Raw genomic sequence first — 19,962 nt, forward strand, 5'->3', positions numbered from 1 at the left:
TCTCACTACAGATCACAATGTCATCTGCAAACATCACAGTCCATGGGGACTCCTGTCTGATCTCATCTGTCAACCTGTCCATCACCACTGCAAACAAGAAAGGACTCAGAGCTGATCCTTGGTGTAATCCCACCTCCACCTTGAATGAGTCTGTCATTCCGACTGCGCATCTCATCGCTGTCACACTATTCTTGTACATGTCCTGCACTACCCTAACGTACTTCTCTGCCACTCCAGACTTCCTCATACAATGCCACAACTCTTCTCTTGGCACCCTATCATAAGCTTTTTCTAAGTCCACAAACACACAATGTAACTCTTTCTGTCCTCTGTACTTTTCCAACAGTATTCTCAGAGCAAACATTGCATCTGTAGTGCTCTTTCTCGGCATGAAACCATATTGCTGCTCACAGATCGTCACCTGTTTTCTAGGCCTAGCTTCTACTACTCTTTCCCATAACTTCATGCTGTGGCTGATCAGCTTTATGCCTCTGTAGTTACTGCAGCTCTGCACATCACCCTTGTTCTTGAAAATAGGAACCAGCACACTTCGTCTCCACTCCTCAGGCATCCTCTCACTTTCCAAGATTTTATTAAACAATCTGGTTAGAAACTCTACTGCCATCTCTCCTAGACATTTCCATGCCTCCATTGGAATGTCATCTGGACCAACTGCCTTTCCACTGTTCATCCTCTTCATAGCAGCCCTCACTTCGTCCTTGCTAATCTCTTACTTCCTGATTTACTCTCACCACATAATCCAGCCTTTTCTCTTGCTCATTTTCTTTATTCATCAACTCTACAAAATATTCCCTCCACCTTCTCAGCACACACTCCTCACTTGTCAGCACATTACCATGTGCATCTTTTACCACCCTAACCTGCTGCACATCCTTTCCAGCTCTGTCCCTTTGTCTGGCCAATCGGTACAAGTCCTTTTCTCCTTCCTTACTATTCAACTTCTTGTACAGCTCGCAATATGCCTTTTCCTTTGCTTTTGCCACTTCTCTTCTCGCCTTACGCCGCATCTCCTTGTACTCCTGTCTACTTTCTTCATCTCTCCGACTATCCCAAAACTTTTTCGCCAACCTCTTTCTCCTTATGCTTTCCTGGACCTCTTCATTCCACCAAGTCTCCTTGTCTTCCTTCCACTGTCCAGATGTCATACCCAGTACTGCCCTAGCTGTCTCCCTCACCACATCTGCAGTACTTTTCCAGTTGTCCAAAATTGCTTCCCCTCCAACTAGTGCTTCTCTCACCTGCTCGCTAAATTTCACACAACAGTCTTCCTCCTTCAGCTTCCACCATCTGATCCTTTGTTGAGCTCTCACTCTCTTCTTCTTCTTTACCTCTAAAGTCATCCTACAAACAACCATCCTATGCTGTCTAGTGACACTCTCTCCTGCTACCACCTTACAGTCTGTGATTTCTTTTAGCTTGCATCTCCTATAAAGAATGTAGTCCACCTGTGTGCACCTTCCTCCACTCTTATATGTTACCCTGTGCTCCTCCCTTTTCTTAAAGTAGGTATTCACCACAGCCATTTCCATCCTTTTTGCAAAATCAACTACCATCTGTCCTTCCCCATTCCTATCCTTGATACCATATCTACCCATTACTTCCTCATCACCTCTGTTCCCTTCACCAACATGCCCATTGAAGTCTGCTCCTATCACCACTCTTTCATGCTTGGGCACACTCTCCACCACCTCATCTAACCCACTCCAGAAATCTTCTTTCTCCTTCATCTCACAACCTACCTGTGGGGCATATGCACTGATGATATTCATCATCACCCCTTCAATTTCCAACTTCACACTCATCACCCTGTCAGACACTCGCTTAACCTCCAACACACTTTTAACATACTCTTCCTTTAAAATGACCCCAACACCATTTCTCTTCCTGTCCTCACCATGGTACAATAACTTGTACCCACCGCCAATGCTCCTGCTCTTACTTCCCTTCCACTTGGTCTCCTGCACACACAATATGTCTACCTTTCTCCTCTCCATCATATCAGCCAGCTCTCTCCCTTTACCAGTCATACTACCAACATTCAAAGTCCCCACTCTCATTTCCACCCTTCTAGTTTTCTTCTTCTCCCGCTGTTCGTGGCAACGTTTTCCTCCTCTTCTTCGTCGTCGTCTTCGCCCAGCAGTAGCCCAATTTCCACCGGCACCCTGTTGGGCAATAGCACCGATGGCGGACGTTGTTAACCCGGGCCGCGACCGATCCGGTATGGGAATTCAATTCTGAGTCTGCATAGCTGGGTTGGCTTGTTTTACGCCGGATGCCCTTCCTGACGCAACCCTCCTCATTTATCCGGGCTTGGGACCGGCACTCAGAATGTACTGGCTGCACACCCCATGTGGCTGAGTTAAGAATAGCCCTTCTTCTATGGTGGATAAATTATAATTTTCATTCTGTATTATTTTTTAATTTATTCGAATGGCAAATCCATCTGTCTTATCTGCAATGTAAATGTTGCTTTACTAAAGAAAGGGAATTTGGAGAGGCACTTCAGACGATTCACAAGAAATGCGATACTAACTTCTAACGCTAACCCGACTAAATCCCCCCTGCTCGCTCGAAAAGTCCAGGAAGTGAAAAGTCGGCAAGCAGCACAATGATTCATGGTCCATAAATATGAAGAGTGACGAATGTGACGAACAAGATTGCAGTGTTCTGAGGACACATTTATTCTGTTCAGAGCTGGAGGAGACACACATCTGCTGCACCCAGACATTAGGTGGCTCAGCAGAGGTACATTTCTGGAATGGTCTTCTGCCTGAAATTAAAGAATTTCTGAAACATTCAAACCATGCTGAATATGCACAGCTTTTGGATTTGAAAGCACGTTAAAAGCAAATTACATGCACTATCAAACAGGTTGCAACAGTGTGACCTGCAGAACTTTCCACACATGGACACAGACTGGGCGGAGCCTGAGAGCGCATGCTGTGATCACATGCAGAGCATCTTGTCAGAATTTGACTGGCCCTTCACTGATTTTGCATCCAAAGAGCCTGTTGTCAGTAGTCCTCTCTGTTTTCCCCAAATGGAAAACAGAGGACTGCTTTTGCTTACGCCTGCTCTACTGTCCGGACTATGAGAGACCAGCTTCCTTCTCTCAGGGCCAGAAGTCCCACTAAGCTAGGGAACAACTTTTACAACTTGAGGCCAGTCCTTGGCCTACTTGTGCTTATTTCCACCATGCACATTTACTTCAATGATGCATTATTATTGTTACAACCTGCCAGAAAATTATGTTATTGTATTGTATTAATTATTTATAATTAATACATATTATCAATCAATCAATCAATTTTTTTTATATAGCGCCAAATCACAACAAACAGTTGCCCCAAGGCGCTTTATATTGTAAGGCAAGGCCATACAACAATTATGTAAAACCCCAACGGTCAAAACGACCCCCTGTGAGCAAGCACTTGGCTACAGTGGGAAGGAAAAACTCCCTTTTAACAGGAAGAAACCTCCAGCAGAACCAGGCTCAGGGAGGGGCAGTCTTCTGCTGGGACTGGTTGGGGCTGAGGGAGAAAACCGGGAAAAAGACATGCTGTGGAGGGGAGCAGAGATCGATCACTATATATATTAATATAATTATTAATATATATTGTATATATTGCGGCTACGTTGTGGCGTTCCATATGGCTTGGTAGATCTCGATACACTGTCAACAAAAAGGTTTACACTTTCTTGTGTCATCGATGTATTTTTAATTACAATTATATTATGCACTTACATTAAACTTACTAAATAAAAATCGCACACACCACTTTGCTTTTAAAAGATGATTTAGCACCCCCTGCTGGAATTGTGTGTGAGTCCAGCATGTAATTATTAACATCCATTGTTCAGTGTTCTTAGCTAATATCGTAGTTTCACCCAAAAAATTAGTCCTATCAACATTCTGTTATGACGACGTTCATCCTTGACCCAAAATACATAAGCATACCAAATGGCGCGTGTGTGTGCACACACACACACACACACACCACTTGGCTTTTAATATATAGATAATTTACCGCTCCCTGCTGGAATGCATGTAAGTGCAAAATTTAAATATCAATGTCTACTGATCTCTGGTAGCCAATATCCCTAATTTCTCCAAAAATACTAGTCCTATCAAATTTCTGTTTTCACTGCGTTCATCCTTGACCCAAAATACATAAGCATACCAAATGGAAAATGTCAGCTATCTCCAGTTTCTCAGAGATCAAAGCCATACACATGCACGCATACACCCACACAGAAGCCATCTGGCTATTAATATATAAATTATCAGCCAGAATAAATGAAGTATAAATTATGTGAGTATTCAGAGTCATTAGACTGACAATTTTTCATGCAACATACTTTGTTGTGATGTACTTTGATGAGATGTACTCTGATGTACTTTCATGTCATGTACTCTGCTCTGAAGATGAACTCTGTTCTGTTTTTAAGACTTCAGTTCTTCAATAACGCTTTCAAATGCAAACCACTGAATGGGTTTCAGATTCACTCGGGCATTATTAAAGAAATAAAAAGCCTAAATTCCAGATGTATTTGTCAACTTTCTGAGTGGATTAAAGAAATTAGTACATTTCCTGTATCTTATTTTAGGTCACATTTCAATGTTTCACATTTAAATAGTCACAGAATTTAATTCATGCACTTCTAGAAGCAGTCATAATGGAAATGCAGTTTTACAGGGGCGGGACAAGAAAAGTTTGACTGGTGGGGGCTTTAAACAAAGTAAAACAATAAAAAATTCAGCCCTAGATTCTTAGCAAAGATGAGTATATTGTAACAGTATATAACAGTGTATTGCAATTCATAAGTGAAGTATAAAGACATTCTCTTATTTTGTTCTGAAAAGGCACCAGAAACTTTCTACAGACAGAAATTCAAAATATTCACAGAAAACTCCTCCCACACAAGCATTTTGACATGCACCGCTGCAAGAATAAGTGTGCAAGTGTTACTTTTTTCATTACAACTTTTACTTCCTTGCTTTATGAAACCCCTGTGCAATGGAGAAAAGTAGAATCATGCTCACAGCTCAGTCCCACATGTGAGAATATACACTGTATTGTACTGAAAGCCTCAACCACATATTCTGTTTTCTCCATTTATGTAGTTGCTTTCATTCCTCCAAACAAATTTTCTCTCAAACTGGACAATCAATCTTTCTGCCACAAGGCGTGATACATGCGTAAACTCATACTTCCACGCCTAACTTACACAGTAAGTGGGACAGAAAACTACACAACATTCAGATCAGGTCCAGTCAGTCTGCACTGTCCTCAAGAGACAGCTTGTTGATCAATGGCTAATTCCCCCAAATGTACACACTGCCTGCTGTGGTCATTGAAGCACAAGTTGCACATCCGTGCGTCCCTTATCTACTGTTCATTGATGGGTGAACTGCACAGGGAAATTCAAGAGACTCACCCCAGTCTCCTGACAAGCTTGGCAAAGTCCAGCAGGCAAGTGTTGACTGGAAGTCTGAGCTGGCCTTCTGCCATGGCCAGCTGGCAGTCGTCAAATGAATAGTCTGTAACGGGCACTCCCAGGGCTCTGAGCACAGCACACAGCAGACAATCAAACAACAGTGTGCGCAAATCAATCTTACCTTAAGGCATGTAAAGCGCAGTACGGTAGCAACACGGCTGGTTTGAAGTTCAGTGAAATGCCTACTAATATTTTGTGCTTTTACAACATAATAGTTTCAGCTTTCAAGCACGGCATGGAAATGTGCATTTTATACAGTGCAGTTATATTTAGGTCAAACAGACCAGCATAAACACACAACAGATTTTATGGACAGCAAGGATGATGCTGTAGTTGCATATTTGCAAATTGCCTCATATTTACTCTCATAATATACATGACTTAATTTCAATTGTCATCCAAAAAGAGTATCTTGGATTTTAATAAAGGCTGAACCAGTCCAGAATATATTTTTAAAAAGGAAGAGATCATCATTAATGTTTTCCACAATTTCAACATCTAAACCATGAGGGATCACACCTCTGTAAGACTTTGGTCTGAACTTGTTTTCAAGTCTAACCAGATCTGACAATTTGTTATTTGGGAAAGTAAAAAAGGTATTATTCATGGCAAGTACAAAAACAAATCAGAGTACCAGTGAAACACACACACACACCAAAAGGACATAACACAAATGTATACGGTGCATCTGGAAAGTATTCACAGCACTTCACTTTTTCCACATTTTATTATGTTACAACCTTCTTCCAAAATGGATGAAATTTATTTTCTGCCTCAAAATTCTAAACACAATATCCCATAATAACAATGTGAAAAAAGTGTTTTCTTTTTTTTAAGTTTTTTTTTTGACCAACAGCCTGATGGTCACTCTTTCAGAGCTCCAACATTCCTCTGTGGAGAGAGGAGAACCTTCCAGAAGGACAACCATTTCTGCAGCAATCTTGCCATGTGCATTATACATGCCAGGCGTCATGTTTGGAGGAAACCAGGCACCATACCTGTAGTGAAACATGATGGTGGCAGCATCATGCTGTGGGAATGGTTTTCAGCGGCAGGAACTGGGAGACTAGTCAGGATTGAGGGAAAGATGAATGCAACAATGTACAGAGACAACCTGGATGAAAACCTGCTCCAGAGCATGACCGGAGCGATGGTTTACCTTTCAGCAGGACAATGACCATAAGCACACAGCCAAGATATCAAAGGAAGGGCTTCAGGACAACTCTGTGAACGTCCTTGAGTGGTCCAGCCAGACGTGAATCCAACTGAACATCCCTGGAGAGATCTGAAAATGGCTGTGCACCGACACTCCTCATCCAACCTGTCGGAGCTTGAGAGGTGCTGCAAAGAGGAAACTGCCCAAAGATAGGTGCACCAAGCTTGTGGCATCATATTCAATAATTGCTGTAATTGCTGCTTAAGGTACATCAACAAAGTATTGAGCAAGGGCTACAAATACTTATGTACAAGTAATTTCTTAGATTTTTTTTTATTTTTAATAATGCAACAACAACAACAACAAAATGTTCATGTTGTCATTATGGGGTGTTGTGAATAAGGCTGTAACATAAAATGTCGAAAAAGTGAAGCGCTGTGAATACTTTCTGAATGCATTGTAAACCGTCCCATCAAGAAATATAACTGTACTATGACTGATTCCAGTTTCAACAGCAATGAAAGTATCTATAACAATTCTGGAAATACATCCTGAAGATACAAACCAAAGAATAAAAAGCAAGTCTAGGATATACATGACACACAGCAAATAGTAACCCACAACAATTACATTGACTTTAGCACATTTTCAACCAAAAGCAACAAATGAAGTATTTTAACTTACTTGGCCATAACACGTCTTACATTTATTGCATATAGTACAGGATTCTTTTTCTCATCCTCTGATGGCGTGTAGATGGGAAGGTACTGCACAGAAAACAGAAATGTTAACTCAGCCAAACCTTTGTGGTTGTTAAAAAAGAAACGGCAAGTCATCTAGGGCATGTTAACCTCACACTCACCTCTATCACAAATTCATTGTGCAACTGGCACAGTGTCAGCCACAAGATTTTAAACCTGAGAAACATTATTAGAATAAGATGCCAATGACACAAGACAGATATCATGTTCTATAAATATTTTAAGAACTTTACACTTTTACGGCATATAATACGGCAGAACTCTGCCGTATTATATTTGTGCCACTAACTCAAAACAAACTGAATTGATGCATTAATATTCTGTACGGGAATACAATTACACCCTTTATTTCTTTCAGTGTAACATTTTTTCTTTCTTTCTTTTCACAAAGTATTTTTTGTTTGTTTTTTCCGCCCCTCAGAAAGAATAAGTCAGACTTTTTGGATTACAGACTACAATGTCTTAATCACACTGGAATTTGCTACTGAGACTTTTAAATTCCTTCTTTGAAACTTAATTCTACCCAGTACAGTGGGTAGAATTATACATCAATACATTTTTAAAAAATGAACAGAAAGCATCAAATTGATGGGGTCAGAGGGAATATAGATATTTCATCAGACATGAAACACGTGTAACTGTCTCAATATTTTGCTTTTTGTGAAAACAAATGACAAGATTCAAACTTTTGTAAAATCCCAAAAATATCAGTAGGATTCTATCAGCCAATAAAAACAAACACAAAACAATAAAATGTAAACTACAAATTATGTACTCACGCTCCTGGTCCCTGCCATGTCCATGTGATTGTGTCCTGTACACAGAAAATGGCAAAATTAAAGAACTGAAACCAACTGGATACAAGTACAATATTTCAAATATGAATAAACTAACAAGCTCCACAAATAAATTCCGTACTGTGAAGCGGATAAGAGTCTTTAACTCCACCTGGGCGAAACTTCAGTCTGACATGCATTACTTCCCCAGCAAAGGTTGGTACCCATTTTTACAGCTGGGCAAACTGAAACAATGCAGACTGTCTTGTCTTGTCCAGGGACACAGACAGGTAACATAAGCATTAATAAAATCCAAGTCTACATATTGACAGGCCATCTCCTTATCCAGCAAACTGCCTGCTCTATACTTTCCTTCAGTGCCAGAGTAGAATTTTTGAGACATCAAACATGATAACTGAGCATCTTATTTTCTGAATAAGTCAACTAACTAGTTACCAGCCTGTCTTGCCAATCAAACACAGGTCATCATTGGTTCCAACAGTCCCACACTACTACTATATTCTAGCAGGGTTTCTTAAAGCTAGTCAATGACAATTTCAACAAAGCAAGTGATACAATATGACTGTATGGTTTAACAACAAAACGGGGGATGACAATTCCTAAACACTTTCTGCAGTTTTTTCTAAGTTCCTGAACAGAAGGTTAATGGTCCAGAGAAGGCAGAGCTCCACAGATAGTCGCAGAATAGTGCGACTTGGTGAACCGTTCCAGTAACTTTCCTACATCTCATGAATGACTTACCTAAGTTAAGCCCCGGTCACACAGCACTAACAGGTCAACAAAGCCTGAATGAAACAAGAAATCTGGACTTTCGCTGACTTCCTGAGGCATTGTTTAACCTCCGTTCAGCTTCGTTCTTGCAGATGGCACCTCATCAGAATTTTTAAACGAATACTGCAGAAAACCTTAATTTGTCCGCATTTCGTTTTGCTTTGCTCTTGACAGTTTCTTATTGTTTGCTTAGTATTTGTAATGTTAGCATTTCATTTGGCTGTCGTTTAAACTCCCAAGTCCGATGTCTTGAACGAAGGTTGACAATACCTGAACGAATTAATAACTAAAGCTTTGATAAGCTGAACGAAACATCCTTGTATCGTTAATGAACCGTCCATGTTTGGGAAGAAAAAGCAACATTTTTATACAGAAACAACTGCGTTAACAACATTTTATCAAGTACTTTAACTATTTACACACGTTTCAACCATTTCTGGCTGGCCTGCGTGTGCACCTCGTTTTACACCTGTTTTCGGTCACATCATCATGAATGTTCCGTTTTTGATTTCATTTAAAGCATTGAAGTTGATGTTCCCTTCGTTTTTATTTTTGTTTTAAGTTCTGTCCGACTTCGCAGGCTTTTCGGTCATAGAAAAAGTGTAAGATCTGTCGTCCACCTTTTTGCAACAATTTTTGACTTTTTATCCTTCATCCAGCTTTAGCCATGTGCCATGTGACCAGGGCATTACATGATTATCCCCTGCCCACCTAAAGCCAAAGACAAACTAGCAGGAGATCTTGTGCACATTTTGTCACCACTGAGGGTGTATTCTTCATCAAAATGTTCCACTACACCTTTCCCAAAACATGGAGGCAAATAAAATCCATTTAAAGAGTTTGACAGCGTACCATTCAACCTCAACAGAAGTTAAAATGGAATTCCCTGACACAGAACAAGCCAGTCACTGTATGCAAGGGTCATGGTCTAATTCTTTGAAATCCCATTAAGTATGCATATTGCTGAAAAGGACTACAGTAAGTGCCAAATCCCCAACCACTGACTGTTATTGAGAAGGCAGTTTCTTGGAATTGTATCTACAGTAAAACTCACCTAAAACGTCATTGTATGAACTGGATACTCACACTCACCAGACAAAAGCAAAGGCCCCAATGCTTTTGTATGGTTTTCCTTGTAATAAACACTGTATATATTCCCTGTAGATCGGTCGGCGCCTCCTGACTGAGAATAATCCATTACATACATATAACAGATTTTCTCTGTTTTATACATATGATGGATTTTGATTATAATGGACAAAATTCACTGGTCAACCTGAATCCATTGTATGTGAGTTTTACCAGGCGCAACGTAAATTCTCTGACATTACATGGAACTACAGTACTCTTGCATTAACAGAGATGAGCTGAGGTGATTCAGGCATCTGATTAGGTTGCCATCTCAAATTCCTCCTTTGGACAATTGTTTGAACAAGTACACCTGGAAAAAAAATCCTGCAGTACGCCAAGAATGTACTAGGGATTAGATCTCACATGTAACAGTTTGGCATTCCCTAGAGGAGTAGAAAGATTGGACTGAGGAAAGAGACACCTGGGTGACCCAACTAATCTTACTCTTACAGACACGTCAATCAGTAAGCAGTGAATAAAATGGACTGAATTGAGCTTTATTGTCATTGAATAAAATACAACAAAATTCCGTGTGGTACCTCTTAACAAAAGAACACAACATATGACAACAAAAGACAGAGGAAAACATACAACAGCATACAATAACATATTACAACAGAAGACAACATACAGCACTTTAGCATAATAAAACAGGAAAATAAAAATAAAAATACAAAATAATAATAGCAACATACAAGTGGTGCAAAATGGCAGAGAGAAAGTAGTGCAAGATATGGAATTAGTGCAAGGTATAAATGAATAAGTTATTGAATTGAATTAAATTGAGCTTTTATTGTCCTTATATATGATGCAACAATTGATGAGATACTCAAAAGTGATTCCAACTGATCCTTAGCAATATGTAGGATTGTTAAATATTAAGTATGTAAATATCAAGTATTATAAAAAAAATGCACTTTTCCCAACAACTAGGTTTATATAATTGCTGTAACACACTTTAGCAGCAAAGTCCAAGTATTAGTTACAACTAGTTTTAACTGCAGTTGCAATAATGTAAGAATTATGGTTTTTACCAGTTTATTTGGGTAACGAATCACCACAGGCTGCACTGGTACGGCTGGGATGAAAGCCCCTACAAGAATGTAAAAAGAATCAAAAAGTTCACTGATTATACGTTGCACACAATACACAGAATAAATACACACACAGACCACTTTTTACTCATGATATCAATACCTAATGCAGGGAGATGAGCAAGTGCAATTAAAAAGAATAATCTAACATGGAATTACAATGACAAAATTCATAACCAATCAGTGATGCAATCCCAGTCTACATTTTCACGTACACAATTCCATATGTTTCAAAATAAACGCAAACAAATGTGAATAATCAGAATTATTAATAAAAGGCTCTAGCCACGTTCATGCCCCTGGGATAGACTCCAGCTCCCCTGTGACCCTATTTATAGCAGAGTTTGTGAATTTCCTGCATCAAGTCTACGATCCAGGCTTTCACTGAATTCCTGGACTTGGTCATCAGAGGTGCATCTGTATGCGGCAAAAGCACTGAACTTGTAGAGATTCATGTATCTAAACAGTGACATTGATGTTTGTGGTTCTCGCCCTTAGAGCTCAAGAGATGCTTGGGAAGGTCGCTGGTGATGATCGGTGATGCTGATACCTTTTCTGGAGAACAAAGGGCCCAGTCTTTAGGCTCCTGGTGCTTCTCATCTTACAGTATGGCTGTGATAAATGGAGGTCCACCAGGTGATGACTGGATGCCTCTGGTGCCAGTTCCCTTCAGAGGATCTTTGGGTACAACTGGAATTACTTTGTGCCAAATGAGTGGTTCCTTTGAGAAACTCAAAGTATCACTTGCATTGCGAGGAAGTGTCAGCTACAACATTTTGGACATGTGGCAAGTTTCCCTGTGTATCAATCCAGCATGAAGGACCTCAGCGGCTTCAAAAGACCAAGAGGATGCCTATGTTTCATCTGGATATGTCAGACAGATGGCTATTTTTCCAAATGTGGGGATGGACTTATTGGCTAACTGAGTGGTTTTGGTCAAAAACCCAAGGCAGCTCTATGGTACATATGCTTCAAGACTTTACTTGAGGCTATTTTGATGCACCTGTTACTGCAGACAGGAGATTACAGTGAAAGGACAAATGTCAGTATCCACAAACATGCTATTCAATATTTAATCAAAGTTCTAACCATAATCTGTAAATCAGACTTCTCTCAAATGTGAAACACCACATTTTAGGGGATGGGGAAAAACAAACAAAAACCCAAAACCTAAATTTGTCATGAATAAGCAAAGTGATGCTTCCTTGAGGAATGGAACCGATGGTTGCATCGGTCCCATCAACATGTGTTATGTCCATATTTTTTTTATTTCCTTTATTTGTCACTGTACATAATAAGATGCTCTTGCTTTAGAATAAGATGTATGGAAATACTTTAATTCCTTAATGGGGGGGGGGGGGGGTCCATTGGTGTGAGAGAGGTGGTGCTATGACATCATCGTTTCAGAAACTTGACCAATAAGAAGTGCCAGGGGAAGCATGCGCTGGCTGATGAAAAGCACTGTCATTCACGAAGCCAAGGAGCAGTCCGAGGGCCACGTGACAGCTTGCAAAAATTGTTGAAATCTGAATTTTTGGGGAAAATCTCAAAAAAGTGGAAATCCGCATTTCCTCAGAAAACTTGCATGTCTGTGATTGTTGAAGCTGCATATCATAGTCAATGGTCTAATAAGAACCCCCCACCGCCTTATTAAATTATCATCAGATCTCCACTGAGCTCATATATGACATTTTGGAAGCACAATTGATGGAAATCAGTCATACATACAACAAAATTTGTCCTCTGCATTTAACCATCCTAATTACAGTTAGATACAATCCAACCACTCAGTGCAGTGGGCAGCCACAGTCCAATGCCTGGGGACCAACTCCAGATGAAGAGACGCTATCTTGGTCAGGGGCAGAGGAAGGAGCAGATCCTAAATAAGCATGTTTTTGATTGTGGGAGGAAACCGGAGTACCCAGAGGAAACCCACACAGACACAGGGAGAACATATAAACTCCACACAGAAAGGGCGGGAAGCAATCCCACAACTTTCTTGCTGTGAGTGCTAACCACTAATCCACTGTGCTGCCACAATACAGAAGCATTTTTGTTGAAAGCCAGGAGAGATACAGATGGCATCATGATAAGGTCCTCAGGGCACCAGTTTGTTCTATTCAATTCACCAGGGAGGGGGAGAAATTCCACCACTCAAAGAAAAAGACCAACATGAACCTCCTGCAGGCAACTAAACCGTGGGAGATGAGGTTGGACCTGGGAAGAAAGCGCCACTTCCCCCAGGTTGTCCAAACTTCCCTGAGGCCTCATATCATCATATAGTCTGAGGAGAAGAAGGTCATCCTGACATGAGAAGCTGCATGTGAAGAGGCCTCAGAGATGAAGAACGTCAAGTACTTAGACCTAGTCCAAGAATGCAGGGATAAAGGGTGGCAGGCCTGATTCTTCCCAGTGGAGGTTGAAGGTAGGGTTTTTTTTTCCCAGCTCAGTCTGTGTGGAAGACTCTTACAGCTCTGGGAATAGCAGAGAGGGAGAGCAAGTCTATGGCTCATAGGCTGGGGAAGGCAGCAGACAGAGCCTCTTGCTGGCCCTGCAATATGCGGGAGAAGTGGCTGGAAACCAGGAGAACATGGGCAGTAAGTGGCCACCACTGCTGACCAACCAACTGGAGGACATTATGGTTCAGAGTCAAAACGTCCTATGAACGTTGGATGTCACCTTCTCCTGGCAGTAAGACGTAGTCACAATTAGGTGACTGAAGGCAGTGACATCGAAAAGCTTCTCAATGTACGAGGTCTGTCAATAAAGTATAGGTCCTTTTTATTTTTTTCAAAAACTATATGGATTTCATTCATATGTTTTTACGTCAGACATGCTTGAACCCTCGTGCGCATGTGTGAGTTTTTCCACGCCTGTCGGTGACGTCATTCGCCTGTGAGCACTCCTTGTGGGAGGAGTCGTCCAGCCCCTCGTCGGAATTCCTTTGTCTGAGAAGTTGGTGAGAGACTGGCGCTTTGTTTGATCAAAATTTTTTCTAAACCTGTGAGACACATCGAAGTGGACACGTTCGAAAAATTAAGCTGGTTTTCGGTGAAAATTTTAATGGCTGATGAGAGATTGAGGTGATACCGTCGCTTTAAGGACTTCCCACGGAGCGAGACGTCGTGCAGCACTCCCAGGCTCCGTCGTCAGCCTGTTTCAAGCTGAAAACCTCCACATTTCAGGCTCTATTGATCCAGGACGTCGTGAGAGAACAGAGAAGTTTCAGAAGAAGTCGGTTTCAGCATTTTATCCAGATATTCCACTGTTAAAGGAGATTTTTTTAATGAAAGATGTGCGGGCGGATTGCAGCGTCGGCTCGCAGCCGCCGCGACGCTCCGCCACAGGAAAAACACCTCTGTTGGAAGCCTTAAGGACAAGTTGGAACATGTCCAGCTGTTAAACAATTTCTCATATACTCACTCCACTGAAAGCCATCAAAAGCCGCCTGGATTTTACAAATGGTTATCAACACGGAGGTGTTTTTCCTGTGCCGCCACACCGCGCCGGCTGCGTCCCGACGCGCGGACCCGTCCGCACGTCTTTCATTAAAAAAATCTCCTTTAACAGTGGAATATCCGGATAAAATGCTGAAACCGACTTCTTCTGAAACTTCTCTGTTCTCTCACGACGTCCTGGATCAATAGAGCCTGAAATGTGGAGGTTTTCAGCTTGAAACAGGCTGACGCCACCTGGGAGTGCTGCACTTAAAGTGACAGTATCACCTCAAAATCTCTCATCAGCCGTTAAAATTTTCACCGAAAACCATCTTAATTTTTCGAACCGTGTCCACTTCGATGTGTCTCACAGGTTTAGAAAAAATTTTGATCAAACAAAGCGCCAGTCTCTCAGCAACTTTTCAGACAAAGGAATTCCGACGAGGGGCTGGACGACTCCTCCCACAAGGAGTGCTCACAGGCGAATAACGTCACCGATAGGCGTGGAAAAACTCACGCATGCGCACGAGGGTTCAAGCATGTCTGACGTAAAAACATATGAATGAAATCCATATAGTTTTTGAAAAAAATAAAAAGGACCTATCCTTTATTGACAGCCCTCGTATTTTATTGTGTTGTGTAACATTTTATTAAACATCCTTTTTTTTTTCCAAAATTGATCACTTTGCATGTATTTCCAAAGTGCAAACAATTTTTAAGGAGGACTGCCAATTCAGTTCTTCACTGAAACATGCTTAGGCATATTTGATATCTGTATAACACAAATCTTTGTCCAAATTTTGTTTTAATGTGGCAAATATCAGCTTTAAACATCCTTATTTGTAGAAAAAAAAAGTCCACAGAAAGTTTGGTTCATTAAAATCAGCAATTTTAAACTTATTGGTGTGCAGTCAGTTTGCATCTATGAATCTGTGATATCAGCAACATGAAAACAGGCAAACAGCTGGCAACATGACTTCAAAGAAGAAAGATGAATAAGAAATCTGTGATGGGGAAAGTCACCTGGCTTAAAGGTGATGAGGCAGGATCTATTTGTGCACGTTCCTTCAGGAAAAATCATTACCTGTAAGAAAGAAAAAAAAAGCTGATCACGCGACGTCAAGGCTGGATTCTATTCTGGAAACGCTGCTGTGCATGCACACTGTGCCATTATATCATCTAACAGAAAAATGTGCAGTTAGCCATAGGTTTTCATCCAAATCCAACAAGGACAATTACTGGTCAGTGCTGCTTTGACAACAAGGACATGAGAAAAGTTTGTTGACTAACTGAAAAAGCATTTTCCAATAGCTTCCAGTCAAACATATGCTTGTTTTGTAAGGAAGTGGTTTCATTTGAGGTTTTTTTTCCCTATGCTAACATCACACATGTTTTTTGGTTGGTGGTCATGCTGATGTGATCCGGATGTGTAGTGGGATTGTCACTACATACTGTGTGAATCTGAACTGCCCGATTAGATGGATTGCAGTAAATCTGCCTTAAAATCATGACACCAGTTTGCACAAGCTACCCTTTTAGTTTGAGTCATCATTCCTAAGATTTATGTTCTTTTTAGGTAAATATATGTCAAGCTTTAAAACATTTTGAGTGAACTAGGATCAGTCAGCTCTGACCCAAAAGACTGCTCTTTGCACTGAAATATGCCAGTTAGAGTACACTAGGATTTGTAGTTTTCTTTTCAAAGTGTTTGTGTGTGTCTGCATGGATCCACGCAGAGAAGAATTTCCTATTATTTTACCTGAGGCCACGCCCCTCCAGAGTGTGCTCTACGTTTGATCTCCTCTACAGTCTTCCTTCTGGAATCCTCATCTGAGCGAGACACAAAGACTGGCCTGATGTACTTGATCAAAGCTGGAAGACATGCCAAAAAGAAGACAGAGGGCCATGAAAAAAAAATATATGGTGTGAACATAGAGACAAAAATATGGAAAAAGTTGCAGGAAACTTTTTAAGCACCTTGAGAAGCCCTGCAGGGTCTACATTATACAGTATTGCAATAAGTGGGGGTAGTGTCACTGATTTTGTCCTAGTGAAAACTGGTGTTCATCAGGGATATGTTCTCCCACACTGCTTAGTTCATCCACTGACTGGGTGTTGAGTGGGGGAACCAGTGGCTTAGTATCTTTGTTGGCCAGGAATTGTTTATCATCCTTGAATTCACCAACAATAGTAGAATTTTTGCAGAATAGATGGATGCCCAGTTTCCAGAACTTAAGATGCTCAGCCGATTAATAAGGCCAAGAGGATGCTGTTCCATCTTGCTGTGGCAGACAAATGTTACTTTCAAAAGGCGTGTATGGACCCGTTGTCAACCTGGGTGATTGCCATTCAAGAGTAAAGCTGGTCCTGTGGTGGATATGGCGACATGTCTGAGAGCAAACACTCCGAGACTTGAGTTGAACAGCAATGTGTGCTCAGACATAGCCCAAGTGGATTGATGCTATCTGTGTAACTTGCTTTTATGTCTGCCATGAAGACAGAGGCCTGAAAACCAAAATTGAGAAAATTTTATTTCAAAATATTTTTGTATGCCCACTTCCTGTATATTGGTCTTTACTGAATATCTGAAGGGTTATTTATTAATATTTCTGTCCCTGATCTACATATCCCCCAAAATTTAAATTCCTTGAATAAAAAGCACAATTTTCCCATTGAAGAAATAAACAAACATACAATTTCCATTTTCCTTCAACACAATGCAACTGTCTGACAGAAGTGACAGAAGGCAGTGACATTACTGCCATCTTATTCTTTCACCATTTCATGGCCACATCAGCCCACTAGATTGTGTCAGACAAATGTGGTGGTTAGAATGAGGACTGAAACAACAGTAATGGAGTCAAAGTTTGTATAAGTCCCTTCGGCTGCTCCCTTGTTTTGCACTCAGGGTCGCCACAGCAAAAAAAGCTCTTGCAGAGTGGCTGTGCACAATTTGTGACAATACAAAGGGTGACTAAAATTTCAAACCTCTCAAGCAAAAACTAATTACAAGAAAATGTACAAAGAAAAATAAACATGATTCCTTTCTTGTTTGGCCAATTCTAAACAAAACTGAAATAGCACTTTCTTATGGCATTCACACAAAAGAAAATAAGAAGCTAGAGGACAACAAAAGGAATGCCAAAAAACGAAGAAATTGATTTCCAACTATGAGCTGGCTGTTGACAGCGGGATTAGAGACCTAGCCACAACCCTAAGTCACACACCACATACATCACTGTGGCTGATCTGTCTTAATGCTTAGTCTGGATTCCACGGATTTAACCAGCCACTAGTGCCTGGTTCCTGTCTCAGTAGCAACACGACTAGTCAGAGTTAAGATATACAGACAAGAGGACAGCCGAGTATATCAAAACTTCTCTCTTACACACACACACACACCTAACCGTAAAAGCAAGGCAGTTACCATTATATGAACATTAGTGGGTCACCCGGATCCTCTCCCAGAAAAATTCACACAAGAAGAATATTTCTCTCTCTCTGACCACAGACTTGTGCCATCCATGAGCATTCAGATGTAACTCTTGCACTCCGTTTGCTCAGTGCAAATAAATCTGGTTTGACTTCAACATCTGACTGTTTCACAGGAGATGTTTATCAAAAAACAGTGTTGGCGTTCTTCCACACCCAAACCCTGATAGTTGCTGGGGATTGTACTGCAGTTGCGAGTCTCCATTCATGGAGGCGTTTTATATCTGAAGGTGCTCTTAGAAACAAACATCCAAAGGAATCACAGTGCATGGCTTGCCAGGTTGAAATGGGAGCTGATTAAGTGGGCTGTGATGTATACAAGGATGCATTGACTCTCCATCTCTGGTCAATAACAGGGAATCAAAGAATTTCACTCCTCTGAAACTACATCTTATCCCACCGCAGGCAAGGTGGGTGATGGATAGGTCCCAACAGACATCTCTACTAAACTACTGCATTAAGCTGGCTACATTGAGTAGCACTATCGAGCTGAACCTCTTGCTGGGATGTTAGACATCTCTAGTGCCAGGGTTCTTGTGGCTCATTCTCCAATCATCTGTAAAGCACCAAATGTTTGTGTTGCCAAAGCAGTGTAACAGCTGAAGACTGGGAATGGTCCAGGGTTCAGGGATATTGGAACCAAACTTCTCCAAGAGGGTGGAAATGCTGTTGTTTGGGCACTGCAAGCAATCTTTGGTTCAATATGGGATATAGGCATCACCCTTCAAGCCTAGAAGAAAGGACTTGATTTCCCACTGTGGAAAGTAAAAGGTTAACAAGATTCAGTTTCTGTTACTTGCCACTAAGTGATTGGAGGAGTATGGCTTTACACCCAAGAGGTCAGCTGGATTCTAGCTCTGAGAGTACTAAATAAATGCAAGCCTAAGTATTGGGAGTACTTCTTTGCAGCCTATATGGATTTTGGCAAAGCATTTGATTCAGCTGCTCTTTGGAAAAAGTAGTAACTTCTGTGAAGATTCTGAGGCCCATTGGTGCCAGTGATTATCTCTGGATACAGACAGGTAGCACAAGCAGGATTCAAACCCAACTTTACATGTTGGCAGGTCATCTCCTTACCCACTCAGTATGTGCTCTGCTCACATCCAAGATGAATGCATCCTAAGAATTTGCAGCATCCCCAAGAAGCTGCTGGACACTGCAGCATATCTATACATAGGCAGCAAGATGACCATTATGTGTATATTCCACCGAGCGCGGGGTGCACGAGGCTGAGCTTGCGCTCTCAGATGAGATTATTAGCGTGGAGAGAGACTTTCCGGACTCTCTTGTTATAATTCTTGGTGATTTTAACAAAGGGAGTCTCAGTCAGGAATTACCAAAATACAAACAGTTTGTTAAATGCCCGACCAGAGAAGGGAGCACGTTAGATCATTGTTACACGACAGTGAGCGGCGCCTACCGCGCGGTGGCCCGTGCAGCTTTGGGACTCTCAGATCACGTGATGGTCCACTTGATCCCCACGTACAGACAGAGACTTAAACTCTGTAAACCTGTTGTGAGGACGTCTAAACTGTGGAGCAATGAAGCTGTAGAGCAGCTACGTGCGTGCTTGGCCACCACAGATTGGGATATGTTTGAGGCTTCAACAGACAGTCTAGATGACTACACGGACACTGTGACGTCATATATTCATTTCTGTGAAGACAGCATCATCCCACAGCGTACCAGGGTGAGATATAACAATGACAAGCCCTGGTTCACACCTAAACTCCAGCAGCTCCATCAGCAGAAAGAGGTGGCTTTCAGAGAAGGAGACAGAGACAGCTATAGAGGTGCAAAGTA

At 41.3% G+C, this 19,962-nt stretch overlaps 1 protein-coding gene across 1 annotated transcript in view; it reads right to left on the reverse strand.

Moving 5' to 3' along the window:
* The window catches only part of LOC117514693 (lysophosphatidylcholine acyltransferase 1), a 71,683-nt gene that overhangs the window by 15,124 nt on the left and 36,597 nt on the right, over nt 1-19,962 (reverse strand). The window contains exons 4-10 of the mRNA XM_034175255.1: nt 16,427-16,539; nt 15,691-15,751; nt 11,171-11,229; nt 8,217-8,251; nt 7,539-7,593; nt 7,361-7,443; nt 5,461-5,586 (exon numbers count right to left, since the gene is read on the reverse strand). Of these exons, the coding sequence (XP_034031146.1) occupies nt 5,461-5,586; nt 7,361-7,443; nt 7,539-7,593; nt 8,217-8,251; nt 11,171-11,229; nt 15,691-15,751; nt 16,427-16,539 (532 nt within the window). The remainder of the gene's footprint in view (nt 1-5,460; nt 5,587-7,360; nt 7,444-7,538; nt 7,594-8,216; nt 8,252-11,170; nt 11,230-15,690; nt 15,752-16,426; nt 16,540-19,962) is intronic.

The sequence above is a fragment of the Thalassophryne amazonica genome, chromosome 7 (genome assembly GCF_902500255.1).
Source record: "Thalassophryne amazonica chromosome 7, fThaAma1.1, whole genome shotgun sequence".
In the NCBI taxonomy this organism is placed as follows: domain Eukaryota; kingdom Metazoa; phylum Chordata; class Actinopteri; order Batrachoidiformes; family Batrachoididae; genus Thalassophryne; species Thalassophryne amazonica.